The sequence below is a fragment of the Phaenicophaeus curvirostris genome, chromosome 11 (assembly GCF_032191515.1).
Source record: "Phaenicophaeus curvirostris isolate KB17595 chromosome 11, BPBGC_Pcur_1.0, whole genome shotgun sequence".
In the NCBI taxonomy this organism is placed as follows: Eukaryota; Metazoa; Chordata; class Aves; order Cuculiformes; family Cuculidae; genus Phaenicophaeus; species Phaenicophaeus curvirostris.
The window spans coordinates 22,486,982-22,508,675 of record NC_091402.1 but is presented as its reverse complement, the minus strand read 5'-3'; the positions used below and the strand labels follow the sequence as shown (position 1 = coordinate 22,508,675).

At 59.4% G+C, this 21,694-nt stretch overlaps 2 protein-coding genes across 6 annotated transcripts in view; one reads left to right on the top strand and one right to left on the bottom strand.

Annotated features, from left to right (window-relative positions):
- Positions 1–10,125, top strand: part of LOC138725082 (semaphorin-3D-like) — a 112,721-nt gene extending 102,596 nt beyond the window's left edge. For 2 of the 3 annotated variants that reach the window (XM_069865600.1, XM_069865599.1), the window contains exons 3-18: positions 2,522–2,682; positions 3,387–3,449; positions 3,676–3,795; positions 4,097–4,199; positions 4,389–4,517; positions 4,939–5,084; positions 5,273–5,387; positions 5,567–5,636; positions 6,620–6,764; positions 6,842–7,064; positions 7,151–7,239; positions 7,651–7,696; positions 7,828–8,048; positions 8,248–8,312; positions 8,478–8,608; positions 8,696–10,125. In XM_069865600.1, coding sequence (XP_069721701.1) covers positions 2,522–2,682; positions 3,387–3,449; positions 3,676–3,795; positions 4,097–4,199; positions 4,389–4,517; positions 4,939–5,084; positions 5,273–5,387; positions 5,567–5,636; positions 6,620–6,764; positions 6,842–7,064; positions 7,151–7,239; positions 7,651–7,696; positions 7,828–8,048; positions 8,248–8,312; positions 8,478–8,608; positions 8,696–9,360 — 2,492 coding nt within the window. In that variant the 3' untranslated portion in view covers positions 9,361–10,125. The remainder of the gene's footprint in view (positions 1–2,521; positions 2,683–3,386; positions 3,450–3,675; positions 3,796–4,096; positions 4,200–4,388; positions 4,518–4,938; positions 5,085–5,272; positions 5,388–5,566; positions 5,637–6,619; positions 6,765–6,841; positions 7,065–7,150; positions 7,240–7,650; positions 7,697–7,827; positions 8,049–8,247; positions 8,313–8,477; positions 8,609–8,695) is intronic. The other variant, XM_069865601.1, reaches the window with a different exon arrangement.
- Positions 10,126–12,050: 1,925 nt separating this feature from the next.
- The window catches only part of RAD54L2 (RAD54 like 2), a 56,883-nt gene continuing 47,239 nt past the window's right edge, over positions 12,051–21,694 (bottom strand). For 2 of the 3 annotated variants that reach the window (XM_069865592.1, XM_069865593.1), the window contains 10 exons: positions 21,449–21,567; positions 21,026–21,141; positions 19,924–20,023; positions 19,386–19,591; positions 17,940–18,115; positions 17,010–17,206; positions 16,699–16,895; positions 16,072–16,161; positions 15,448–15,540; positions 13,732–15,245 (listed from right to left, as the gene is read on the bottom strand). In XM_069865592.1, coding sequence (XP_069721693.1) covers positions 14,257–15,245; positions 15,448–15,540; positions 16,072–16,161; positions 16,699–16,895; positions 17,010–17,206; positions 17,940–18,115; positions 19,386–19,591; positions 19,924–20,023; positions 21,026–21,141; positions 21,449–21,567 — 2,283 coding nt within the window. In that variant the 3' untranslated portion in view covers positions 13,732–14,256. Of the gene's footprint in view, positions 12,157–13,731; positions 15,246–15,447; positions 15,541–16,071; positions 16,162–16,698; positions 16,896–17,009; positions 17,207–17,939; positions 18,116–19,385; positions 19,592–19,923; positions 20,024–21,025; positions 21,142–21,448; positions 21,568–21,694 lie in introns of those variants that run through there. The other variant, XM_069865594.1, reaches the window with a different exon arrangement.

Here is a 21,694-nt window from a genome sequence, read left to right as displayed (position 1 = left end):
GATGGATGGGGCAAGGCGGCTGCGGCGGGCTTGACAATAAAGAAAAACACCGTGGCCTTGGGAGATAATGAACGCAAAGGAGAGGATGTTTCTCTGGGTTCACCCACCAGTTTCGCTGCTGTGCAGCTGCTGCGGAGCCCGCCTGGCTCCCTGCCTCGAGGTTTGCATCAAACGCCCTGCGTGAAGTGCTGACCTGGAGGCAAGAAGAGGCTGGTTTGTGCGCAGCGGGATCTGGACCCACAGCACTTGATGTGCCCTTGGTGAGGGAGTGAAGCCGAGCTGCAGGGTCGCTGATGCTTCCGTACGGCTCGCGGTGCTCCTGTAGGACAGGGCATTGTCCCTGCGTCCTTGCACAGCAGGGAGGGCTCCTCCACCATCCCAACCGACCTTGTCCTCAGACACGGAGCAGGCAGGTCAGAGAGTGATGTTCCCTGGGACCAGCCTTGTCCCCACTCCGCTTAATCACAGCCACGTATTGGATGAACCTTTTGACCTTCCCTCTCACCCCAAGTGAACTCCCTGGTGCCCTGCCTGATGTTTCCTCCTGGAGAGCCAGGAGAGGCAGGTCCTGGGAGCGCTGGCAGGCACAGGAGGGTGGGCAACGCACAGCAGCCTGCGGGGGACCCAGCGGGGACAATGGCCAACGGGCAGGGACAGGAATTCAGCTGTTAATCCCATTCAGCTGGTGGGAAGTAGCTTGGAAATCTGCCGCGTGGAGTCCCGAGGGATAGTGGGGAGCGAACTGATGCTGTGCACAGGTTTGTGGGAGCAGGAGGAGGGCCAGGATCTCTGTGATACAGCTGGGAGAGGGGCATTTGTGTCCCAGTCGCTGCAGCTCTGACCCGAGAGGAAAGGGAGAAGGAAACTCTAGCTGGGAGCGAGCCCGGCTGCGTCAGTGTGGATCCGGGCAGGGACCCTTGCCTGCTGCCTGTGGCCCAGCAGCTCCTTCCCACGCAGGGACGAGCGACGTCAGTGGCATTTCCAGCTCTCAGGCACTGGCCCCGCTCGCCCTCTGCCCTGGAAACGGGGCGGAAGGAAGAGAGACGCAACCTCCCGGGTCAGCCGGTCCCCTTTGAAGGGATCGTGCCCGTGCCCACGTCCGCCCCACCTGCCCCGGGGCCGCACGTCCGCCCGCGCTCCAGCCGCACTGGCCAGCACCAGCCCCCCGACGGCTTCCCCCGACACTCTGCTCTCACCCACAGGATTTGGGGTAATTTCTCAACCTGGGCTTTACAGATCAGCCACCACCTCCCTCCAGTCTCGCCCCGTCTCCATCATCTCCCCTTTCCAAGGCACCTTTCCCTGCGCGGCACCAGAGCCAAGAGCAGCCTTGCACTCCAACCCAGCCTTGCACCCGGATCCAGCCTCCACGAGCCGGATCCCACCACCTTTGAAGAGGAAAGCGATGTGTTCTGATTTCTAGGAGCTCTCAGGCCACCTCAGAGCTGGTGTTTTCTGCCTTGAGCCCTGGGAGCGGGCACTGGCCGGCGCGGCAGCTGCTGCAGCCCCGTGTCCGACCCCGGCCACGCTCGCCCGCAGCCGCCCCCAAACCTGGCGCTGCACATCACACACCGATGTGGGCCGGGGGATGTTGTTTCAGGAGTGGTTAACCGAGATACAAGAGCTCATTGTCCCTCTCGCACGCCCAGACAGCTGCCACGGCGCTGGAGGGGCCGGCGGGCGCCCCAGGGAGCAGCAGCCTGAGCAGCAGAGGCTCTCGTGCGGCCCTGGCGCGCCTGCCCCTCGCAAGGCGGCTCTGCCCTCCGACACTGCCAAAGGCTCTTAAAAATCCTTTCCCTGGGGCAGTTTAATGTTGGGGTTAGGCTGTGGCTCAGGACGTAGCGGGAGAAATTATGGGGTGGTGGCTGCAGGGTCAGAGCAGCATCTGGGACACAGATGGGGACGTCTGTTCCAAGCTCCTCCGGCCAGGGACCATCCATCTGTCTGTCTGTCTGTCCCAGGGCACTGATGTGCTTGCCCAGCCCGGTGTGTGTGGGGAAGCCTGCAGCCTGCAGAAAAAGCTTAGGGCCAGGTAGAGGAGAGGGGTCCAGGCTGGGCTCTGGCGGCTGTGGTGTCATCCAGCCTTTCCTTGGAGAGATGTTTCACCCCAGAGCAGTCAAAACCTTTTTTCTATAAACTCTCCCAATGTGAATCCCAGGGAGAACATGCTGGGAGTTACGAGAAGCGAGTCTCCTGTGTTGTCAGCCCTCTCCCTGTGGTTTCAGGGTGCTCTGGGGCTCCAAGAGCTCCTCTGAAGGAGCTGGGCTCCTGCACCATCCTGCAAACACCCGGGACAAGGGCAGGGCAGGTCTCCTCTTTGTAACTCAGGTTTCCTCCTGGTTGCCTCCTGCGAGGAGGCTTCATGGAGCTTCGGGGCACCGAGGGTGCTGGTTTTCTGCTAAGGCAGCTGCAGGGAGGTTGTGTTCCCCTGGGGCAGGTGGGTTGCTGGAGCTGTGCCGGAGCTCAGGGGCCTCTGTCACTCAGGGATGCTTTTCTCTTTCTCCCACCTTATGCTCCTCAGACCTGCTGAAATCCAACAGCTCTCGCCTGCTGCTGGCCTCAGGGGAGGGACTGGGCTTCCAGGCACTCCTGGTGGATGAAGACAGGGCCTGGCTGATGGTGGGAGCCAAAAACCACATCTTCCTGCTCCACCTGGACCACCCCAGCAGGGAGCCCGAGAAGGTGGGTGCTGGAGGAGGGTGTGAGCGCGACCCTGGCCATGCCGGCCGCTTCCTCCCTGGCAGCCGCTCCTTGTTCCCGTGCCGGGGCGTGGAGGTGGATGCGCTCCCAGCCGGGCTGCGGTGCCCTCACCAGGGACACATTTACACCAGGATGTCTCAATCAGAGGGGCCAACCCATCCCTGGCGGCGCTGAGCCCGCGGGGACAGGCTGACGCCAGGGAGGGACGGAGAGGAGACCTGGGTGGACCACGGGTGGAAGGGCAGTGCCCTGAGCTGGGCTGTCACACCTCGCCCTGCTGCTGGGAGAGCCAGAACCGCGGCACCCAGCCCGCTAATGTCAATCCAAGACATCCTGCTGGCAGGGTGCGCAGCCCCACAGCAGCCAAACCCAGGAAGGCGCTGCCGCCCCGCGCTCCCACGGGCCAGGGTCCAGGCGAGCGTGCCGCGGCCAACCCGGGCTCCGTCCCCACACCAGCCTCCTCCGAGCCCTTTCGGCAGGCTCGGCCGGGCTCTGATGACCCCAGGGGTGCCAGAGCTGCCCCGCGGCCTCACCCGAGCCTCGCAGCACCTTTCCACTGAGCCCTTTCCCACCGGCTCGCGCCCACCCAGCTGGATGAAGGGGAGCGGGGGCGGCACTGTTGGGGTCTCCGACCCAGGTGGATGAAGGGGAGCGGGGGCGGCACTGTTGGGGTCTCTGTGTTGCAGATTTTCTGGCCGGCGTCCAGGGAGCAGGTGGAGCATTGCCAGCTGGCGGGGAAGAACCCGGAGGTAAGCAGGGCTGGCAGCCCCCGGCTCGTGGCCGCTGCAGTTAACCATGGGTGTTAAACACCCACGTCACCCCCAAAGGGAGCTTTGGGGTCTCCCTGAGCTGAGGGCGCTGGGCCAGGCTGGGGGAAGCTCAGCTTGTCACTGCCAGCGCAGGGCTGGCCGGGCTCCCGCATCCCCAGCGGACGTGCCGGGGTCCCAGCCCCCTGACAAACTCTCCCCTGAGCAGACGGAGTGCGCCAACTTCATCCGACTCCTCCAGCCCTTCAACAGGACCCACGTGTTCGCCTGCGGGACGGGCTCCTACCAGCCCGTCTGTGCCTTCATCCAGCTGGGAGCCAGAGGGAAGGTGAGGAGCTCCCTGCCCAGCCACGTCCCCGTTGCGGAAGGTGCCCAGACCCCCCTGCAGCGAGCGGGGCACAGGGAGCCCCGGTGCCTGGGGAGGGTGGCACCCGTGTGCCTTGCTGCGCACAGTGAGATGCAGCCCTGGCTCGGCAGTGCCCGGGTGCCCCGTGGGGACGGGGACGGGTGCTGGCAGCCCCCTCGAGGAATCTGCTCCCTGCAAAGCCGAGCACCCCTTCCCACTTACCTTCACGTGCCCAGCTCGCTCCAGCCCCACCCTGGGCTGACGTCTCCCTTGGCTCTGGCAGGGTCCCGGCGCCCCCACCATGCGGCTGGTGTCCCACTCCTTGGAATCGGGGCGAGGACGGTGCCCATACAGCCCCCACGAACCCTTCACGGGACTCCTCGTTGGTAAGAGGGAGCGGGGGGTCATGCTGGGAGGGGAGGGATTGCTGGGAGGGGGCAGTGGTGGAGCCTGGGCCATGGGTGTGCAGGAGGCTCCTAGCCAAATCGAGCCTCTTTACCCTCCCTGAGCCTCCGAGGACACAGGAGCCTCCTGCCAGGGTACGCAGCCCACCCACACCCCCTCTGGCCCCACAGATGGGGAGCTCTATTCAGGCACCTCCAGCGACTTCATGGGCAGCAGTGCTGCCTTCTTCCGGACCTGGGTCCACGGGGCCGAGCAGAGCTACATCCGCACCGAGCAGAACCAGGACCACTGGCTACACGGTAGGAGCAGGGCACCTGTGGGACTTGGAGGGGGGCTCTCTTGCTTTCTGAGGAGAGGCTGGGGCCAGACCACTGAGCTCTGGCCCCTCTGGTCTCTGTGGGGAGCACTGATGAAGCCTCTGATGGAACCCATGCTCCAACATGCACCCTGCAGCACCAGGAGTAGGGCTCTGGGGTCTCCACGGGGCACCTTGCGCGCTCTCAGGGCCTCACGCTGCTCCCACAAGCTTCCTAGGGAAATAGAATCATAGAACCACTGGGTTGGAAAAGACCTTTGAGATCATCAAGCCCAACCATACCTGTCCATTACTAAGTCGCATCCCTAAGCACTTCATCCACCCGTCTTTTAAACCCCCCTAGGGATGAGGTCAGGGTCAGAGCAGGACACAGGCTCACGTTATGCCGCTCCTGCCCTCCGCAGAGCCTGTGTTTGTCAGCGCCTACACTGTCCCCGACACCTACAATCCTCACGATGACAAGGTCTACATCTTCTTCCGTGAGACGGCCACGGACGCCGGGCAGTGGGAGAGGCGGCACATCCACGCCAGGGTGGCTCGGGTCTGCAAGGTGAGTCACCGAAGGCCACCGTGCCATGGCTGGGTGTCCCTCCAGCTGGGATTTTACCTCCTCTGGATCAAACCGGGGCCAGCGCAAGGCGTAGGGTTGTCTCCACGCTCCCACCACGCAGCCGAGGGCTCAGGGGTCGGGGAAGGCTTGGAGACCTTGGGTCGAGCCCAGCTCTCCGTGCCCGGCAGAACGACGTCGGAGGGAAGCGCAGCCTCATCAACCGCTGGAGCACGTTCCTCAAGGCCCGACTGGTGTGCTCCATCCCTGGACCCCAGGGCACCGAGACCCACTTCGACCAGCTCGGTGAGTGCACAGCGCGCTCGGCGGATGGCACCTGCGGACATAAAGATTCCAGTATTGCTTGTATGCCGGGGCAAGCGTCCGCTTGCCCCGGCATACAAGCAATACTGGAATCTTTATGCCTGCAGGCAGCTCCTGCCTGGACACTCCTGGTTGCCTCACCTCCACCTCTCTCTTTGCAGAGGATGTTTTCCTCCTGCGCACCCGGGATCCCCAGAACCCCCTGGTCTTCGGGCTCTTCACAGTGTCGAGGTGAGCTCAGCGCTGCTGGTCCCTGCGCTGGTGCAGCCCCAGCTCCTCAGCCGTGCTGCCCCCGAGGAGCCCTGCCAGGGAATCATAGAATCAGAGAATCGCCAGCTTGGAAAAGACCCATCGGATCATCGAGTCCAACCATTCCCATCAATCACTAAACCACGTCCCTCAGCACCTCGTCCACCCGGCCCTTAAACCCCTCCAGGGAAGGGGACTCAACCCCGTCCCTGGGCAGCCTCGGACAGGGACCAATGACCCTTTCCGGGAAAAATGTTTTCCTGATGTCCAGCCTGACCCTCCCCTGGTGGAGCTTGAGGCCATTCCCTCTCGTCCTGTTCCCTGTCCCTTGGGAGAAGAGCCCAGCTCCCTCCTCTCCACAACCTCCTCTCAGGTAGTTGGAGAGAGCAATGAGGTCTCCCCTCAGCCTCCTCTTCTCCAGGCTAAACACCCCCAGCTCTCTCAGCCGCTCCTCTTGTTCTCCAGCCCCTTCCCCAGCTTCGTTGCTCTTCTCTGGACTCGCTCCAGAGCCTCAACATCCTTCTTGTGGTGAGGGGCCCAGAACTGAACACAGGATTCGAGGAGCGGTCTCACCAGTGCCAAGTCCAGAGGGAGAAGAACCTCCCTGGCCCTGCTGGTCACGCCGTTTCTGATCCAAGCCAAGATGCCATTGGCCTTCTTGGCCACCTGGGCCACTGCTGGCTCATGTTCAGTTGCTGTCAACCAACACCCCCAGGTCCTTCTCCTCCAGGCAGCTTTTCCAGCCTTTCCAGAGGAAGGGCCACCAGCTGCCTCGCTCCTTTCTTGCTGCTGCCCCACAGCCCCCGTGCCAAGCCCCCAGCTCCGGCATCGGCACAGCCCGTGGTCACCTGCAGGTGCCGGAATCCTTGGCTGGTGGAACTGAGCGTGGGCTCAGGGGTGCGGGTGAGCGTGTGCCCCTCGCCCGTGGGGCAGCAGGGACGCTGACAGCCCCTGCTCCCCCGCAGCGGTGTGTTCAGCGGCTCTGCCGTCTGCGTTTACTCCATGGCTGCCGTGAGAGCTGCCTTCAGCGGCCCCTTCGCCCACAAGGAGGGATTCGACTACCGCTGGGTGGAATACAAGGGCCGCGTCCCCTACCCCCGTCCCGGCACGGTAAGGGCTGCGGGCGAGGCTGGGGGCAGCGGGACGCGCTGGGCTGGCCCTGACGCAGCCCACGGCCTTGCCCGCAGTGCCCCAGCGAGACCTACGACCCCCTCCTGCAGTCCACCAAGGACTTCCCCGACGAGGTGATCAGCTTCGTGCGCGCCCACCAGCTGATGTGGGAGCCCGTGCACCCCCAGGGCCGCCGGCCCGTGCTGCTGAGGGTCAATGAGCCGTACCGGCTGCGGCGGCTGCTGGTGCACAGGCTGGAGACCGAGAGCCGCACCTACGACGTGCTCTTCCTCGGCACAGGTGGGCATCACCCCGGCTCCAGGGATGCCAACAGCTCCTGCGCGGCACAACGGCCCTGACAGCACCTTCTCTCTCTGCCCTCACAGATGAAGGTCGAGTCCTGAAGGTGGGTCTGGCCGGTGGGGCGAGCGGAGGCACCGAGGTGATCAGCCTGGAGGAGATCAGCGTCACTAAGGTGCGGAGAGCAGCCTCCCCTGGCCCATGGCATCCCGCCTGCCAGCCCTGCAGCCTCCATCCAGAAGGTCCCGGCTTCCCACCTGCCCTGACCACTAGCCCAGAGGGGAGGCAGGAGGACAGGAGCCACGTCCCAGCTCCCCTTCCAGTCCCTAAGGAGGAAGGAGAAGGCACAGCAGAGCCCAAGCTGGGAGAGCTGAACCGTAGAATCATAGAATCACCAGGTTGGAAAAGACCCATTGGATCATCGTGTCCAGCCATTCCCATCAAATACCAAATACAAATACTGAGCCCAGGTCTGGGCTGCCCGCCCCGAGCAGGGCGCTCGCGTGGAGCAGGTGGAGCTGGGACCCGGTGCCGCTGGGGCACCCAGGAGGCCGACAGCGCTGCAGCTCGCTCCTCTTCCCTCTAGGTACCTTCTCCCATCCTGGACATGAAGTTATCGCCCAAGCGGGTGAGTCTCCCTCTTGCCGCTTCCTAAAGCAGCCAAGGGACAGGGCACAGGGCAGCTGCCCCCAGGGCTTCTGCGCTTAGGGAACGGGCAGCCAGGGGGTGGCAGGTGCCCTCAGCTCCCTCTGTCTCAGGGGAGCCCGGGGAGCCCCAGTCTCCATCCTGGGGGTGCTGAGTGCCGCTGTTGTGCTTGCCCGAGCAGCAGGAGCTGTTTGTGAGCAGCACCCAGGGGCTGCTCCAGCTCTCCCTGTACCGCTGCGAGCTCTACGGCAAAACCTGCACCGACTGCTGCCTGGCCAGGGACCCCTACTGCACCTGGGAGGGCAGGACCTGCGCCCCTCAGCTGCTCACCGAGAAGAGGTGAGCGCCCACCGGGGCCAGCCCTGCTGTGGATGGCATTCGGAGCCGGGGAGGGCAAGCCGGTGGTCCTGGAGGCTCTGCCTCTCAGCCCAGCCCCCTGCTCACCCTCCCTGGTGCCCCTTCTCCCGGCTGCTCTGCCGCGGAGGGTCCCGGAGCGCGGGGCGGGTGCCACCCCACAGCCCTGTGTGCTCTCCCGCAGGCGTGCCCGCTGCCAGGACGCGCTGAGATCGGACCCGCTCAGCCAGTGCCAGGACGCTGCAGACGGTGAGCGCCAGCCCCAGCCCCTCCGAGTCGCCCCAGTGCCAGCAGTGCCCAGGAGGGCGGCGCAGAGGAACCAGTGCCCAGCGCCCACAGAGCCCGTGCCAGCCTCCCCGTGCGGAATGCTCCCTCCCTGCCCGCGTACTCACCCTGTCCCCGTCCCCCGTGCAGGGACCGCTGCCGTGGAGAAGCTCGTTTTTGGGGTGGAGAAGAACTCAACCTTCCTCGAGTGCCTGGCGCGCTCCCCCCAGACGACCGTCCGGTGGCTGGTGCAGCACAGCGAGGAGACGGCCCCGAGCGAGGTGTGGGGGGCGCAGGGGGACAGGGACGGGGCGCAGGGGCGGCTGGGTGGCCCAGGACTGATCCCCGACCCTCTGCTTCCACCCCAGGTCAGGAACAGCGGCCGCTTCTCGGTGCTGGAGCAGGGGCTGCTGATCCGGCAGCTGGCGAGGGAGGACGCGGGCACCTACGAGTGCCGGGCGGTGGAGCGCTCCTTCTCGCGGCCCCTCACCCGCTACAGCCTGCGCGTCGTCAGGCACGAGGCCGTGGAGGTGCCACCTGCCAAACGGAGCAAGGGAGCCGAGCTGGGGGGTCCCCACCAGAGCCCCCGGCCCCGGATCGACCTGCTCCCCGGCTACAAGGGCTTCCCGCGGGCGCTGGGGGCACCGGGTACCAGCCTGGACGCCTACTGCAACGCGCTGCGGCAGCAGGAAAGGCAGCGGCAGAGAGCCTGGCAGCAGCAGTGGCAGCACCCGTCCCCGGACGGCAAAAGCGGCCGGGTGCGGAGGCACCACCAGCCCCTCTGAGGGGCAGAGGCAGCGGGGGCCACCGGCAGCTCCTTTCCTGGTCTGTCCAGGACACGTCTAACACGCGAGTGTCCGCTCCGAGACGGCTTTCTGCGCAGAAACGCCTCGCCGTTACTACCTCAAAGCTGCCCCTCACCGCTACCGCTGCACGGCGGGGCGAGGGCACCCAGCCCCACCGGCTCGCTGAGACTCAAAGCTACCTACGCCCCGCAGAGTATTTATTCACCTTGTTTTCCCCTGGCCTGTAAGGACAATCATTAACAGCAGCAATAACGAGGACAGAGAAGGGAAACAGCCGGCTCTCACAAACGGTTCCTCAACACCCAGCAGTGTCTGGCCCTGTTGTGGACACCCCTGCCCTGGACCCAACTCGCTCCTCTATGTGGGGTCATGGAACCATGGACTGGTTTGGGTCAGAAGGGACCTCCAAGCCCATCCAGTTCCAACCTCCCTAACACATGCAGGGACACCTCCCACTGGATCAGGGGCTCCAAGCCCCATCCAGCCTGGCCTTGAACCCCTCCAGGGATGGGGCAGCCACCCCTGCTCTGGGCAGCCTGGGCCAGGGCCTCCCCACCCTCACAGGAGAACATTTCTTCCCAAGATCTCATCTCAATCTCTCCTCTTCCAGCTTAAAACTGTTCTCCTTGTTCTCTCCCTGCACTCCCTGATCAAAAGCCCCTCCCCAACAGTTCCATCTCCTTCCTGTGCTGGGGGTTCCAGGGGTGGACACCAGGCCGCAGGTGGGTCTCACCTGTGGAGGTGCCGGAGCGCAGATGCCGCTGGAGGCAGCCGGCACAGCTGCCGTGGAGCTCCGGCTCTGCCCAGCGGGCCCCTGGGCTTCGCAGAGACGCCCCAGCCCAGCTCTGCTCCACTTCGCTCGGACCTTCATTTTCCCAAGAAGAGCGTGCGGCAGGCGGCAGTTATACCAACTTACAGTTTATTGTTTGTTTTTTTTTTAAAAAAATGACATGAAACACAAGTAAAAATAAATACATCATATAAACAACAAATTGTTCAAAGTCTCTGTTCTGGGAGATCAGGAGAGCACACCCTGTTCGACAGAGAAGAGGGAAGCACGTGATCACGCGTGGGGCCAACCGCCCGACCCACCCTGCTAGCGATACTCCTCTTTCCAACCACAAACAGACAGGCCACGGACTAAGGCGGTAGTGAAAAAAGGGTAAAGAAGAAAAAAGAACCCCAAACCAACAGAAAATCCCGACATGAGACTTGGCGATGGATTCCTTCCGGCTCTCGTGGACCTGCCCGAGACTCCAGCTCCGAGCCGGGTGCCACAAAGCAGCGGCGGGCAGGGTGTTCCTGGAGCGGAGAGGGTGCTGCTCTCCCTCCCTGCCCCGTCACCCCTCGAAGGGAGCGCCGGCCGAGAGCTGCGCGGAGCCATCGCCTCGCTGGCATCTACCTGCACTACGTTCCCCTCGCAACCTCCGTCCCCACCCCAGCCCTCCCCCCTGCCCCAAGTCCCTCCAAGACCGGATTAACAAAATTCATCCCAGCGTGGCGAGCAACACCAGCGCGCAAGGATTTGCTGGGCTCGCCCCTCTTGGCCTGGCAGCCGCCCCCAAACCAACAGCGACTCTTGCATCAGCCATTGCTGACATCATTAAGCCAAAATACACATCGTTGCTAGTGAAGCCCCGTGGAAACCCCTTTGCTCACCAGAATATTTGCTTTCTGTGCGAACCTTCACACCCCGCCCAGCGGATCCTGCGTGGACGGGCTGTGAGCAGCCCCCTAGCCGCGCCAGCACAGGGGGCAACGAGCCCCCGGCCCCCAGCATCCCCGAGTCCCGCAGGGCACCCAGCCCTCGCTCCCGGGAGCGGAAAGCTCGCAGGGCAGGGCAGGGCAGGGCTGGTTGCCACCGCTGAGGGCAACCGGCCCACACGAGGCCCTGGCGCTGCGCTCACAAATCTTCCTTAGTGTTCACACCCCGCAGCGGAGAGTCCTGCACCGCTGGCCTCAGCGTCACCCGCAGCCCTGCCACCAACGGGCCCCTATTCCAGGCTCAGGAAAACTGAGACAGGACCTTCTGCAGCAGAACCGCGTGCTGAGGAGGAGAAAAGCCTGGGGAGGGCGGATGAGGGGGGAAGGGATTCCCATGGGGGAGGTTTAGGGATCCAAGAAGCCCCCGGATGACCCAACTGTCTCACAGCTTCTGTGGGGTGGAGGCAACCCTTCCCCCAGCCCCATGGGAGTGCAGCCCCAGTCCCTGCCGGCCCCACGGAAGCCCCATAGCCAGGGCTCTGGGGCTGCTCGGGACTGGGGTGCAGGGCAGGGGCTGCCTGCCAGCGAGAGAAAGCCCCTCGCTGCGTGTAGCACGCAGGGCAGCGAGGAGTCTCCGAGCCACTGCAGCCGTGCAGGAGCTGGGAGAACCTTCACACCTCACCCTGGTGCCAGGACGTTAACAGTTGGCTCATGGCACCACGCGTACGCCCTACGGCAGCTCCACAGGGGACACCCAGGACTTCAGAGCAGCAATGGGATGTGCCAGGGGCAGCTCAGGAAGCCCTGGGAGCCCTCCTGGTGAGACAAGGAGCAGAGAAAAGGGTTTGCAGTCACAGGTACTGCATCCCGAGCCACGGTGGCCCCAGATGGATCTTCATGCCTCGTCCCAGCAGGCAGCCACAGCAATGCCCTCCTCGGAGAGGGTCCCAGGGCTGCGGCTGCTCCCGCCCCGGCCTCCCCGCAGCCCTCAGCGCTCGCTACTCTCGACAAGGAAAGCCCTTGCCTAGGTCCATTCCCCAACCCCACCGGCCAAGGGACAGGCTCACGGGGACGCAACAGACATCTGGGCAAGCTCGTCATACAATCAGCGTCACAGGGTTGTGCGGGAGGCAGACACAGAGAGCACAGGAGGGCATGACTCACAGACGCAGCACTGTCAAGTCTTTGGAGAAACTTGCATGAACACCATCAGTTAATTTGCTTTGTTACTTTTGTGGGGGGGTTTGATTTTTATTTCCATGGTGCATCCAAAGACAAGTTGTCCAGCAGTTTGCTCAGAACCCCTCGGTTTTCAACTCCTAGGATATGTTAAAGAAGAAAGCACTATTTTAATGTTTGTTTTGTTAAAAAAATAATTAAAATAATTTGCATAGCTAAACTGTTGCTCTAAGGCTTCTATGAACGGCGTGGTTATGGTTGACAGACAATTGAACAGAGAAAGACACTAGGAAAGCCCCAGAACAGGTTTTATTATGTTTCCGTAACACACGCGTGCACACTCCCCCCACCCTCTCTCTCTCTCGGGAAGGGAGGTCCCCATCTTCCAGCACCCCTCTGAGCAGGGACTCGGGATATTCTGCCCTCTCCTACACCCAGTTGGTCCCAGCAAACACCAGTGGCTACAGCTTCCCCAGCCACAGAAGTCCCCTAGGAAGCTACCGCTGCTCCAAGGTCCTGGCCCCACTGCAGGAACATCCCACACAGGCAAGCGCCTCGCCCGCCCGGTGACACCCCAATGCGACCTGGATTCCAAGTCTCCATCCTAACGCGTCCCCCCCAGAGTCACACACACAAAATCCAGCCGCTCTGGGGTAGCACAGCCTCTCCTGAGGAGCCCTGGCACCGTGGCAAAGCAGCCAGCACGGGCACTGCTGGGGTTGGGGCCTCCGCACGTGTGCGGCCAAGCGCGTTCCCTGTGCGGGGAAAGGATGTTTCCCAGCAGGAACTCTGCATTCCCAACTCTGCACACCTCACAGCCCTCCTCCTCACTGGGAATGAGCACAGGAGGCTTCCACACGTGCTCCTTAACATGACAAGAGGACTCCATCCTCCCCGTGGCTGCAGATCCTCCCTGCTCTGGCACGATCCCCCGACACGGGGCACGTGCAGCCAACGCGACGCGGGGCACCTACAGGCAATCTCGGCGGCTGGCCCTGCTCCTAGGCTACGCTTTGGTCAACCGGCTGCTCCTCCCCACACAGACAACCCAACAAGCAACCAACTATGTGATGGAGGTCAGTGTTATATTTGTTTTAACATGGAATTTAATTTAAAACTAGGAAGAAAAGAGTCCCCCAGACAATAAATAGTATGCCTTCATGAAATAAATTAATGTAGATATTCTGTGCAGGGGGGAGTCGCTCCAGTACCAGGTTCAATAGCAACCAGCACTGGGTCCAGGGTCCCCTCCCAACCTCCTCCACTGCCTGAGGCAGTGGGGAAACAGCAGCGAGCCCACCTACCCCTGGATCTGGCGGGCCACGGCGGAGCAAGACGCGGCCTTCACACAGCCTGGCAGGGCCACAGAGCTGGGGAAGTCACCAGGATTCCCTTCTGATGGCCACCATGATGCCTGGGATGGCTCCACACTGGCAGGCAGAGCTGGCATCAGAACCACAGGGCCAACCTACCTTGGATGGAACCCTCCAGAAGGGCCTGGGAGAGGACAGGACCCTTCAGAAGGGCCCAGGGGAGCCCCCCGCGAGCACCCTGCCCTTCTCGCTGCAGCAGATGCCTGCCTGGAGCCCTCATCTTGTTTTATGTGAAAAGGATGAAGAATTGTTTGTGGGGTGTTTTGTTTCTTTTTTTTTCTTTTTTTTTTTTTTCCACATCGATTCCCCCCCAACCCTCATTTCAACATACATGACATAAAGCCCCCCAACTCCCTCCCCAGTAAAAACGCTTTGTCTCCAACCTCTGCTGGAGTCGCCTCCCCACACCTCCCGAGCGAGAGAAGTTCACAGATAAGGCAGTTCGTGTGAGAGGGAGCTCGGCCTGACAGCGGTCAAGCCTGTGCCTCCAGGCCTGAGAAGGGCAGTGACTCGCAACACCAAGCCTCCCCCTTCCAGAGAAGACAGAGAACAGAGACAGACAGACAGACAGAGCATGGGAGGGAGGCACTCCTATGGTTTGCATTGCTGCTTCCCTCCTCCCCTAGCTCTTGCTCCCCCGGCCCTCACAGGTCCACTCTATCCCCCTCCCAGCCCCTAATACAATTCAGATCCTCAACAGCTAAAAAACAACAAAACAAAACGAAAAGAACAAAACAACCCCCACGCCACACCCTTCGCACCCTCCTCCACCCACTGCCGTGGCCCAGAGGGGAAATCCTGACTCCCAAAAAGGTCCTGCAACTTTCGCCTGCTGGCGGAGATGAGACCGAGCAGGAGCCAGGCCCATTATTTCCCTGTGATCTCTATAACATCGTCGTCTTTGTCCTCGTCATTAGAGCTGCATCCCACCTCTGGGACCTCCTGGGGCTCAAACTGAGGCACCTGGGACCGAAGGAGGCCCCCCGCCGGGTAGCCCGAGTGAGGGGACACGTAGCCAGGGTAGGCAGATGCCATGCTCCTGGGAAGGCTGCTAGGCAAGACGGGGGCTGGGAAAGGAGCAAACATCCTGGGCTCGGACAGCAGTGACTGTGTGAAGGGATGCGAGTAATTGGGCAGCACCCCTGTCAGAGAAGGGTTTAGCATGAATGAGGGGACGCTGGCGGTGGCTGAGGTAGCAGCAGAAGAGCTGGCGGTGCCGGCTGTCAGCAGAGGGTCAGTAGTCACAGGGAACACCAGATGAGGGTCTGGGAGTAAATTGGGCAGCTGGTAATAAGAGGAGCCAGTGCCCATGTACAAGGAGTTTCCTGGTTGGGAGGCAAATGGATGGGTTAGGTTGTGGTTTAAAGAGACAGGAGGCATGGCGAACCCACCAGAGACGGGGTACCCGCGTTCGTACGGCTGCACAGACGACGGCAACTGGCGCTTCTTCTGCTGCCTGCGGGCTTGCTCCTCCGGAGCCGACGGCGAGGTCGACTTGCGCTTGTTGCCCCGTAAGTCCAACACGGAGTGGGCATCGACGTGCTGGCTGGTGGCCGGCAGGGCTGAAGACACAGAGGGAGCCATGCAGTGAATCCCCACGCGCCGCTCGGCTCCTCGGGCTGCTAAGCCAGGCGCGCTGTCCGTGTGAGCAGGGTGGCTCTGCGCTGCGTTGGTGCTGGGAGAGCTGTGCCGGGACTCCCGGGCAGCCGCTGCCTCCGCGTACTGCTGCAGCTCGCTGATGATCTCGGGGCTGTCGGGAGATATGGGCCGAGTGAGCTCCTCTGCACTGGGGAGCTGCGGTGATGAGGCACTGTGTCTGCCATTGCTCGTGGACTCCAGCGAGGAGCTCTGGGAGCCTGCAAACAAGGAGATGGAGCAGGTGAGAAAGACAACCTGGGGGATAAGAAGCAACAACAGGAGAAAGGAAGGTTGGAGATGTCGCGGGAAGATTGTGGAGTCGGCTCTGAACACAGGTGTGACGGAAGGGAGGCAGGGAACATTGCCCCAGATACTCAGACAGGAGGGAGCAAACCTCCTACAGCGCTCGCACGTCCCTACCTGAGGCAGCTGTCCGGCGCTCTTCATTGCCCTTTGGCTTCCCAGTGGTCCGGATAGCAAAAATCCGCCCGTCGCTGGTCCGGATATACGTCCCTGGAGAAGAGGCACAACTACTTCACTCACGGCTTCTGTGAGCCTGCCCAGGCAGGAACAGGGCAGCACTGCCGCATAAGGCCAGCCCACAGGCCAGGCAGCGAGAACAGTGCAGGGCTTCTGCCCCCTTCCTCACTCCTCATTTCCACCCCTTCAGCTTTCCCAGGTTGGAGCTGCCCGTCCCATCCATGTGCAGCTGGTGGGAAACATGGAATCTCATGCTTGGCACTTTGGGAGCACCAGGAAGTGTTTGGCTGCCCTGGTACATGCAGTGTGTGTTGTGCGAATGAGAGCCACAAAATTCAACAGCTCCTCTCAGAGGCAGCAGCAGCAGCAATAGCCCCGAAGCATCAGTGACAACAGCACAGCCAAAGCATGGGCTGTAACAGAATCACTGCAGAATCCAGATCTCCTCCCCTTCTTGTTTCTTTTCCCCTCTAGGGACCTATTCATGCCTTTACATCCTTTTCTTTGCTACTCAGCACTGGCTAGGACCCTTTCCACAAGTCTTGTCAAGACAGAGACATTTACCTTTTGTCCCTCGGATGATGTGGATGCTCTCACCAGCACTGATTCTTGCCTGTACATCAGTGGATGTGTTTGTACCTGGAATCACAATATCTGGCAGTGGGGGAAGAAACAGAATAGTATCTATGAAACAACATGCCAGGCATGGTCAGGAGCTGGAAGATGCACCACCAAACCCCTTTGCCTGCACTGCTGTTCTCTCCCATGCGCTGCGCTTCAAGTAAGCCCTGGGTTTACCCCTGAGCATCACAGGAAGGCAGTGGAGGCTCTGGGGAGGCAAAAGCCACACAGCTCTGGCACAGCATCTCCCCTGTCCCCAAAATCCGGGGACAGTATTGCAGGCTCTCTCCCAGGGAGTTCACTTCCAACAACCCACCAGGCCCATGCCCCTTGCAAACCTGCAAATTGTTACAGGCACAAGGGAACCACTCAAATGCAGAGAGAGTCATAGAATGGTTTGGGTTGGAAAGGATCTTAAAGACCATCCAGTTACACCCCCCCAGCCATAGCCAGGGACACTTCCCACTGCATCATATCCTGATATAGAGACAGTTTCAGTGGTTCTGGTCTGTTTGCCCACAGCCCATGTGGGCATCACAACTCAGGTTCCTGTGAGCACCAGCAACTCACCTGTGGTGGTGACTATCTTCTGCACAAAGACACCAGCTCGCTGTAGATAGTTGATGGGGAAGTTGACAGCAGAGTTGGAACTCGAGGTTGATCCTGCACTGCCCATGGGGACGTGCCGGGGCATCATAGGAATGGGGGTGGATTGAACTGGGCGGACACTCGCCACCGGCTTGTCCTCCCCCTTGAGGGCTGGTCGCCTGGCGAGAGAGGAGGGAGGAAAGTGCAGTTCCCCCACTGACAGGGTCAAGCATCCCCTGCTCCCTCGGGTCACGTCTGCAGCACAGGAAGAAGGGGAAGAGGAAGGTACTCACCAGTTCCTCTGGCTAAAGGCAGGGATGCTCGTCAGGCTCTGGTCACTGGCTGGGTAATACTGTGCGTAGGATGGCCGGGTGTAGGGGACGGATGCTCGCTTTTCCTCCTCATAGCTCTTCTTGGCTGCCTTCTTCTCTGCCTTGGTCAGCTTGTGCTCCTTCCGGTCGATCAGCAGTGACTCATGCTGAAAAGGCTCCTGCAAGCCCACAGCACCGAGGCTCTGACAGCAACACGCCACAAGAGGGAACCACCATGCCCCAAACCGCACCACCCGGGCCGCATCCACTGCCTCCAGCCCCGGCTGCAGCGAGGAAGAAGGAAGTTGGGAGGCAGAGCGGGTCACGGCACAGCACGTGTGTGGCAACGCTCTGGGTATGACCAAGGCTCAGCCTGAAGAGTAACTGAGTCAGCTAAGCCATCGCTAAGCCTGCCCAGGCAAGACAGGGCTTACCATGAACAGAGAGCAAAGCCCACGAGCCTCGGGCCAAGCTAAGAGCGCAAGCAGGGCACCTGCAGGGATGACCCCAGCCACTGCAGCACCACGGAGCCCAGCCACGGGTCCACTCTGCGCAGCACCACCCACCACTGAGACACTTCACAACACCAGCAAGTGCTGGCTGTCTCACCTTTGGTTTAAAGCCACCCCAGGAAGAGAGCTGGCAGCAAGCTGGGCTATGCCCTTCTCCTTCCTGCCCAGCACCAAGCTGAAGAAAGGGGCACCTTACAACCTGCCCAAGACAGAGTGGCTCTAAACACGTACAAGATATTGCAGGGCAGGGCTCTATAAGGCCTCTCTAGAGGATTCTTTACTTATTCCCACCAGCACACAGATGTGTCCTTCCCACCGTGTCCCGTCACACAGCCAGAGCCCTCCAGGCCTACTCCTTCCCGTGCGCTGCTCTGCCAGCAAGGAAGCAGGCTGGTCTTACCTTGGTGATGAGATGAGGATACTTGAGACAGGCTAACTGTAGAACAGACTCCTTCATCTTGCTCGGATTGAGGGAGAGCTGCCCGGGGTCAGACTCCTCTTCCACAAAATGCAGCAGGTTCTCCACCTCCCGTCGGGTAAAGTTCAGCACGGGGTTCAGATCATCCACCACCCGATCTGAAAAAGAGAGAGAACAGAGTGAGCAGAGACGGGAAGAGATGGGTGCCCAATGTCCTTCTACACTCCTGTTGCAACAGAGCTCCCTCCTTGCAATCTGCACGATCCTCAGAAGTCTTCTCTAAACGGCAGGGCAGGGAGAAAAACCACCAGCCATGCTCAGAGATGAGCCTGCTTGACCAAGACAGCCTGACAAACACCTTGTGCTCCAGACTGCACAGCAACACGGCGCAGGTCACTGCGCTCCTGGCACGCAGGAACACGGAGCTAATTATGGATGGTGTCCCATCTCGCATCACAAGGCTGAAAACATACAAGCCCTGGGACACGACTGCAGCCGCATCAGTAAGCGCCCTCCCACAAATCCCACCAAGAAGGCCTAAGATAATAACCAGGTGCTGGAATCTACAGAACTCTGCTGAGCTGAAAGCTCAGAAAATCACTCACAGTCCCTTGCTCACGAGAGCCTGGAAGTTTTCCTTGGACATTCCTTTCTGCACACAGGGCAAACAGGAGGGCGCGCACAGAGAAAAAACATCTATATCCAAGACTCTCCTGGGAGCCAAGCCAGCTGCCAGGCGACTCCACCCCAAGCACAAGGCTGCACACTGACTGGTCACACTGGGCTGCTGCCTCTGGAGTTGGGTTTCAAGACAAAGGACACAGGCAGCAGTGTGACTCTTTTGGGGTCACCGTAACCCTCAGCTGCGTGCTCTACAAGAGCAGCTTGACACAGCAGCTGGCACAAGCCAGTACAAAAGATACTTTTGGTACAAGGGCTGTCAGAACTGTAATGAATTAATTATTCTTGGCCCTTAGGCACTATCAGTCAAATATATCAATAGATACTTTAATTTGGCTATTTCCCCTCTCTGGCTGCTGGAGAAATAGAGGCACAGAGCTGTTTAACAAGTAATGCCCAGTTTAAGACACGGAAAGCCCAGGGAGAGAGGAAAACAGGATGACCACCCCCATGTCTCCAGTCTCTTGTGGCAGCCAGAAAAATAGCAGGGAAGGTAAATGGCACTGCAATGGACTGGTAGCACAACCCTGCTGCAGCACGCTGGCTCTACAATCAGCAATGGATTTTTAATAGGATCTCGTGTCACTGCAAACTCATAAACACCAATCATAGCCCTAGGACAACATCTCTGACAATTCCAGTTTTCAACCCGAATAAAAAGAAATTACAGAAACCCCAGAAAAATGTCTTAAAGGAGCTAAAAGGAATGAAAGCCAAGAATGGAGTGCCATGTCCATCCACACTTACCTGACATGCCCTGCTTGGAGATCTGACGGTCATAGATCTTCTTCTCAAGGGTATAATCAGAAACCAATCTGTAAATGTGGCACGGCTTCTTCTGCCCATAGCGGTACACTCGACACACAGCCTGGGCGTCGTGGCATGGGTTCCAAGAAGCATCAAACACCACCACTCTGTTTGCTCCAATGAGGTTGACACCCAAACACCCAGCACTAGAAATTAAAGGCAAATTTCAGATTGCTGCCTTGGCCAATTCTCAAAGCTCCTAGGCAGGACAGTCATCACAGCCAAGAGTCCGTGAGGTGGCTACGGAAAGTTCCCTCCAGGCATACCAGCAACTTCAAACCCATGTTTGGTTTCCAAGACTGCTGGTAAGCTGTTGCAGAGGACTAAGGCTAAAATGCTATGCCCTCAGGGAATTCAGAAGCAGAGGACACTATCCTCCCATACAGTCCTGACAGCACAGTTAACAACTGAAAACCCACACGTATACAGAGCATCAGCACAAGCCCTCCACTGCCCCCTTCTGCTCCAGGCAACTTACCGTGTGGACAAAAGGAAGAGCCAAACAGAGGTGTTGCCAGGATCATTGAACTGGTTAATCAGTCGCTCTCTTTCCGAGGCAGATGTGCTGCCATCCAGTCCTGAGAAGGAAATCAAAGACTCATTTAAAAGCTCTTTATGTCTGGAGGAACCCCATCAGAACAAGCCCATTCCCAACCACCAAGCTTCGGCAATGGTTCCCAGCCAGTTCTGGCTCTTTCTGCAGTCATGCACCCCAGGATCTCAACCAGAACACTTTGTCTCTCTAATTTGTCCAGCCAGCCAGGCTGGGATTTGTTTTGACTGAAAGATCAAGCAAAACCTTACTGAAGCTTAGTGAGTCCAGGACTGGAAGTGCTACAATACACCTAGACCGTAAAGGCTCTGCTTTAGGCAAGACAGACAGCAACCAAGAACAGCAGGAACAGAGGTCTCCTGTATGCTGGAAACTTAAGAAGCCAAAAGAAAGCAAAATTGGGAAAGCCTTTGGCAAAACCCCATGACTGGATGTGAGCACAGGGAGCGCTGGTCTAGAAGAGTGCAGGGAGGGGTGGGCCATGTCACTGTTCCTGGGCAGTTGCCTGCTTCTGGCAGCTCTGCAAAAGCCAGGAACACCATATCCACTGCTCCTCTTAGTCTTGGCCTGTGAAGTAGCCACACAAAGCAACAACCCACACCAGAACCAAATCTAAAGCTGGGGAAGAGGGGAGGAGGGATTCACAGCCCCAGGCTAGAGAAAGCCTTCCACAGTGATTCTGGTTTGGGAAGTAAGATCTGGAAAATAGCCAAATAGGAAGCAAAAAGTATCTTTCACAACTTAAAAAAGGACTAGTGCATAAGTGAGGTGATAAAGATGTCTAACAGCTTCTGAGTAAGATGTCAAAAAGAGGATTTAGACATTATCAGTTAGCTGCTATCAAACCAACACTGTCTTCCCAAGCAACTGAAGTAAGAATAATCTGAAAGAGACTTCATCAGAAGAACGCTACAGAAGAGCATTTTAACACCCAGGGAGGACTACAAGATGATGGTGGTTGACTTTCAGGAATTAGTACATCACAGAGGATCAAACTGTCAAAGAGAGAAGGATCAGCTGTACTCACTGTAATAGTTGATGTTTCGGACCCAGTTGTGAACTCCTCCATCTGAGCCTGGAGGACTCGGCACTGGCCTCTTTGCCAAGAACTCTTCGATGACAGATAATGTGGACAAGCTCTGGCTGCAAAACCAAGATCTCTGTTCAGGAGAAAGCCCCCACAGCAGCAAAAGTGGAGTATCAGAGCTCTTCAACCATGACAGCATTGACGTTTGTCAAACCCTGTTTGTGGCAGCACACCTCTCACTAGTAAATTTGAGAGTGACAGAAGTATAAAATCCAAAGAGGAAGCCCACGATCTAATACAACAAAGGAGAAAAGGGGAACTGCCAACACCACTCATCCCGTGTAACAACCTCCTAGTACCAGGAGGGGGTCAACTACTCCAGTGTTTAGTGACTGTAGGATCAGCTGTTGATACTTTTCTTACCTGAAGACCAAGATCTTGTCTCCAAGCTTCACACTTTCCTCAATTAGGTGGAACAGTAACACCATCTTAGGCGAGTTCTCCAAGACTCCCGTCTGGTAATCACACAAGATGTCTTTGGCCTAGCAAGAAAGGGGAGATCATTACAGGTGGAGTTGCCCTGTTTAGACCAACAACCCTGCCTCAAGGTGAGCAAAATGTCATTGCAGAGAGGTTGTATACATCCAGCCAGCTCCAGCTGACAATGTT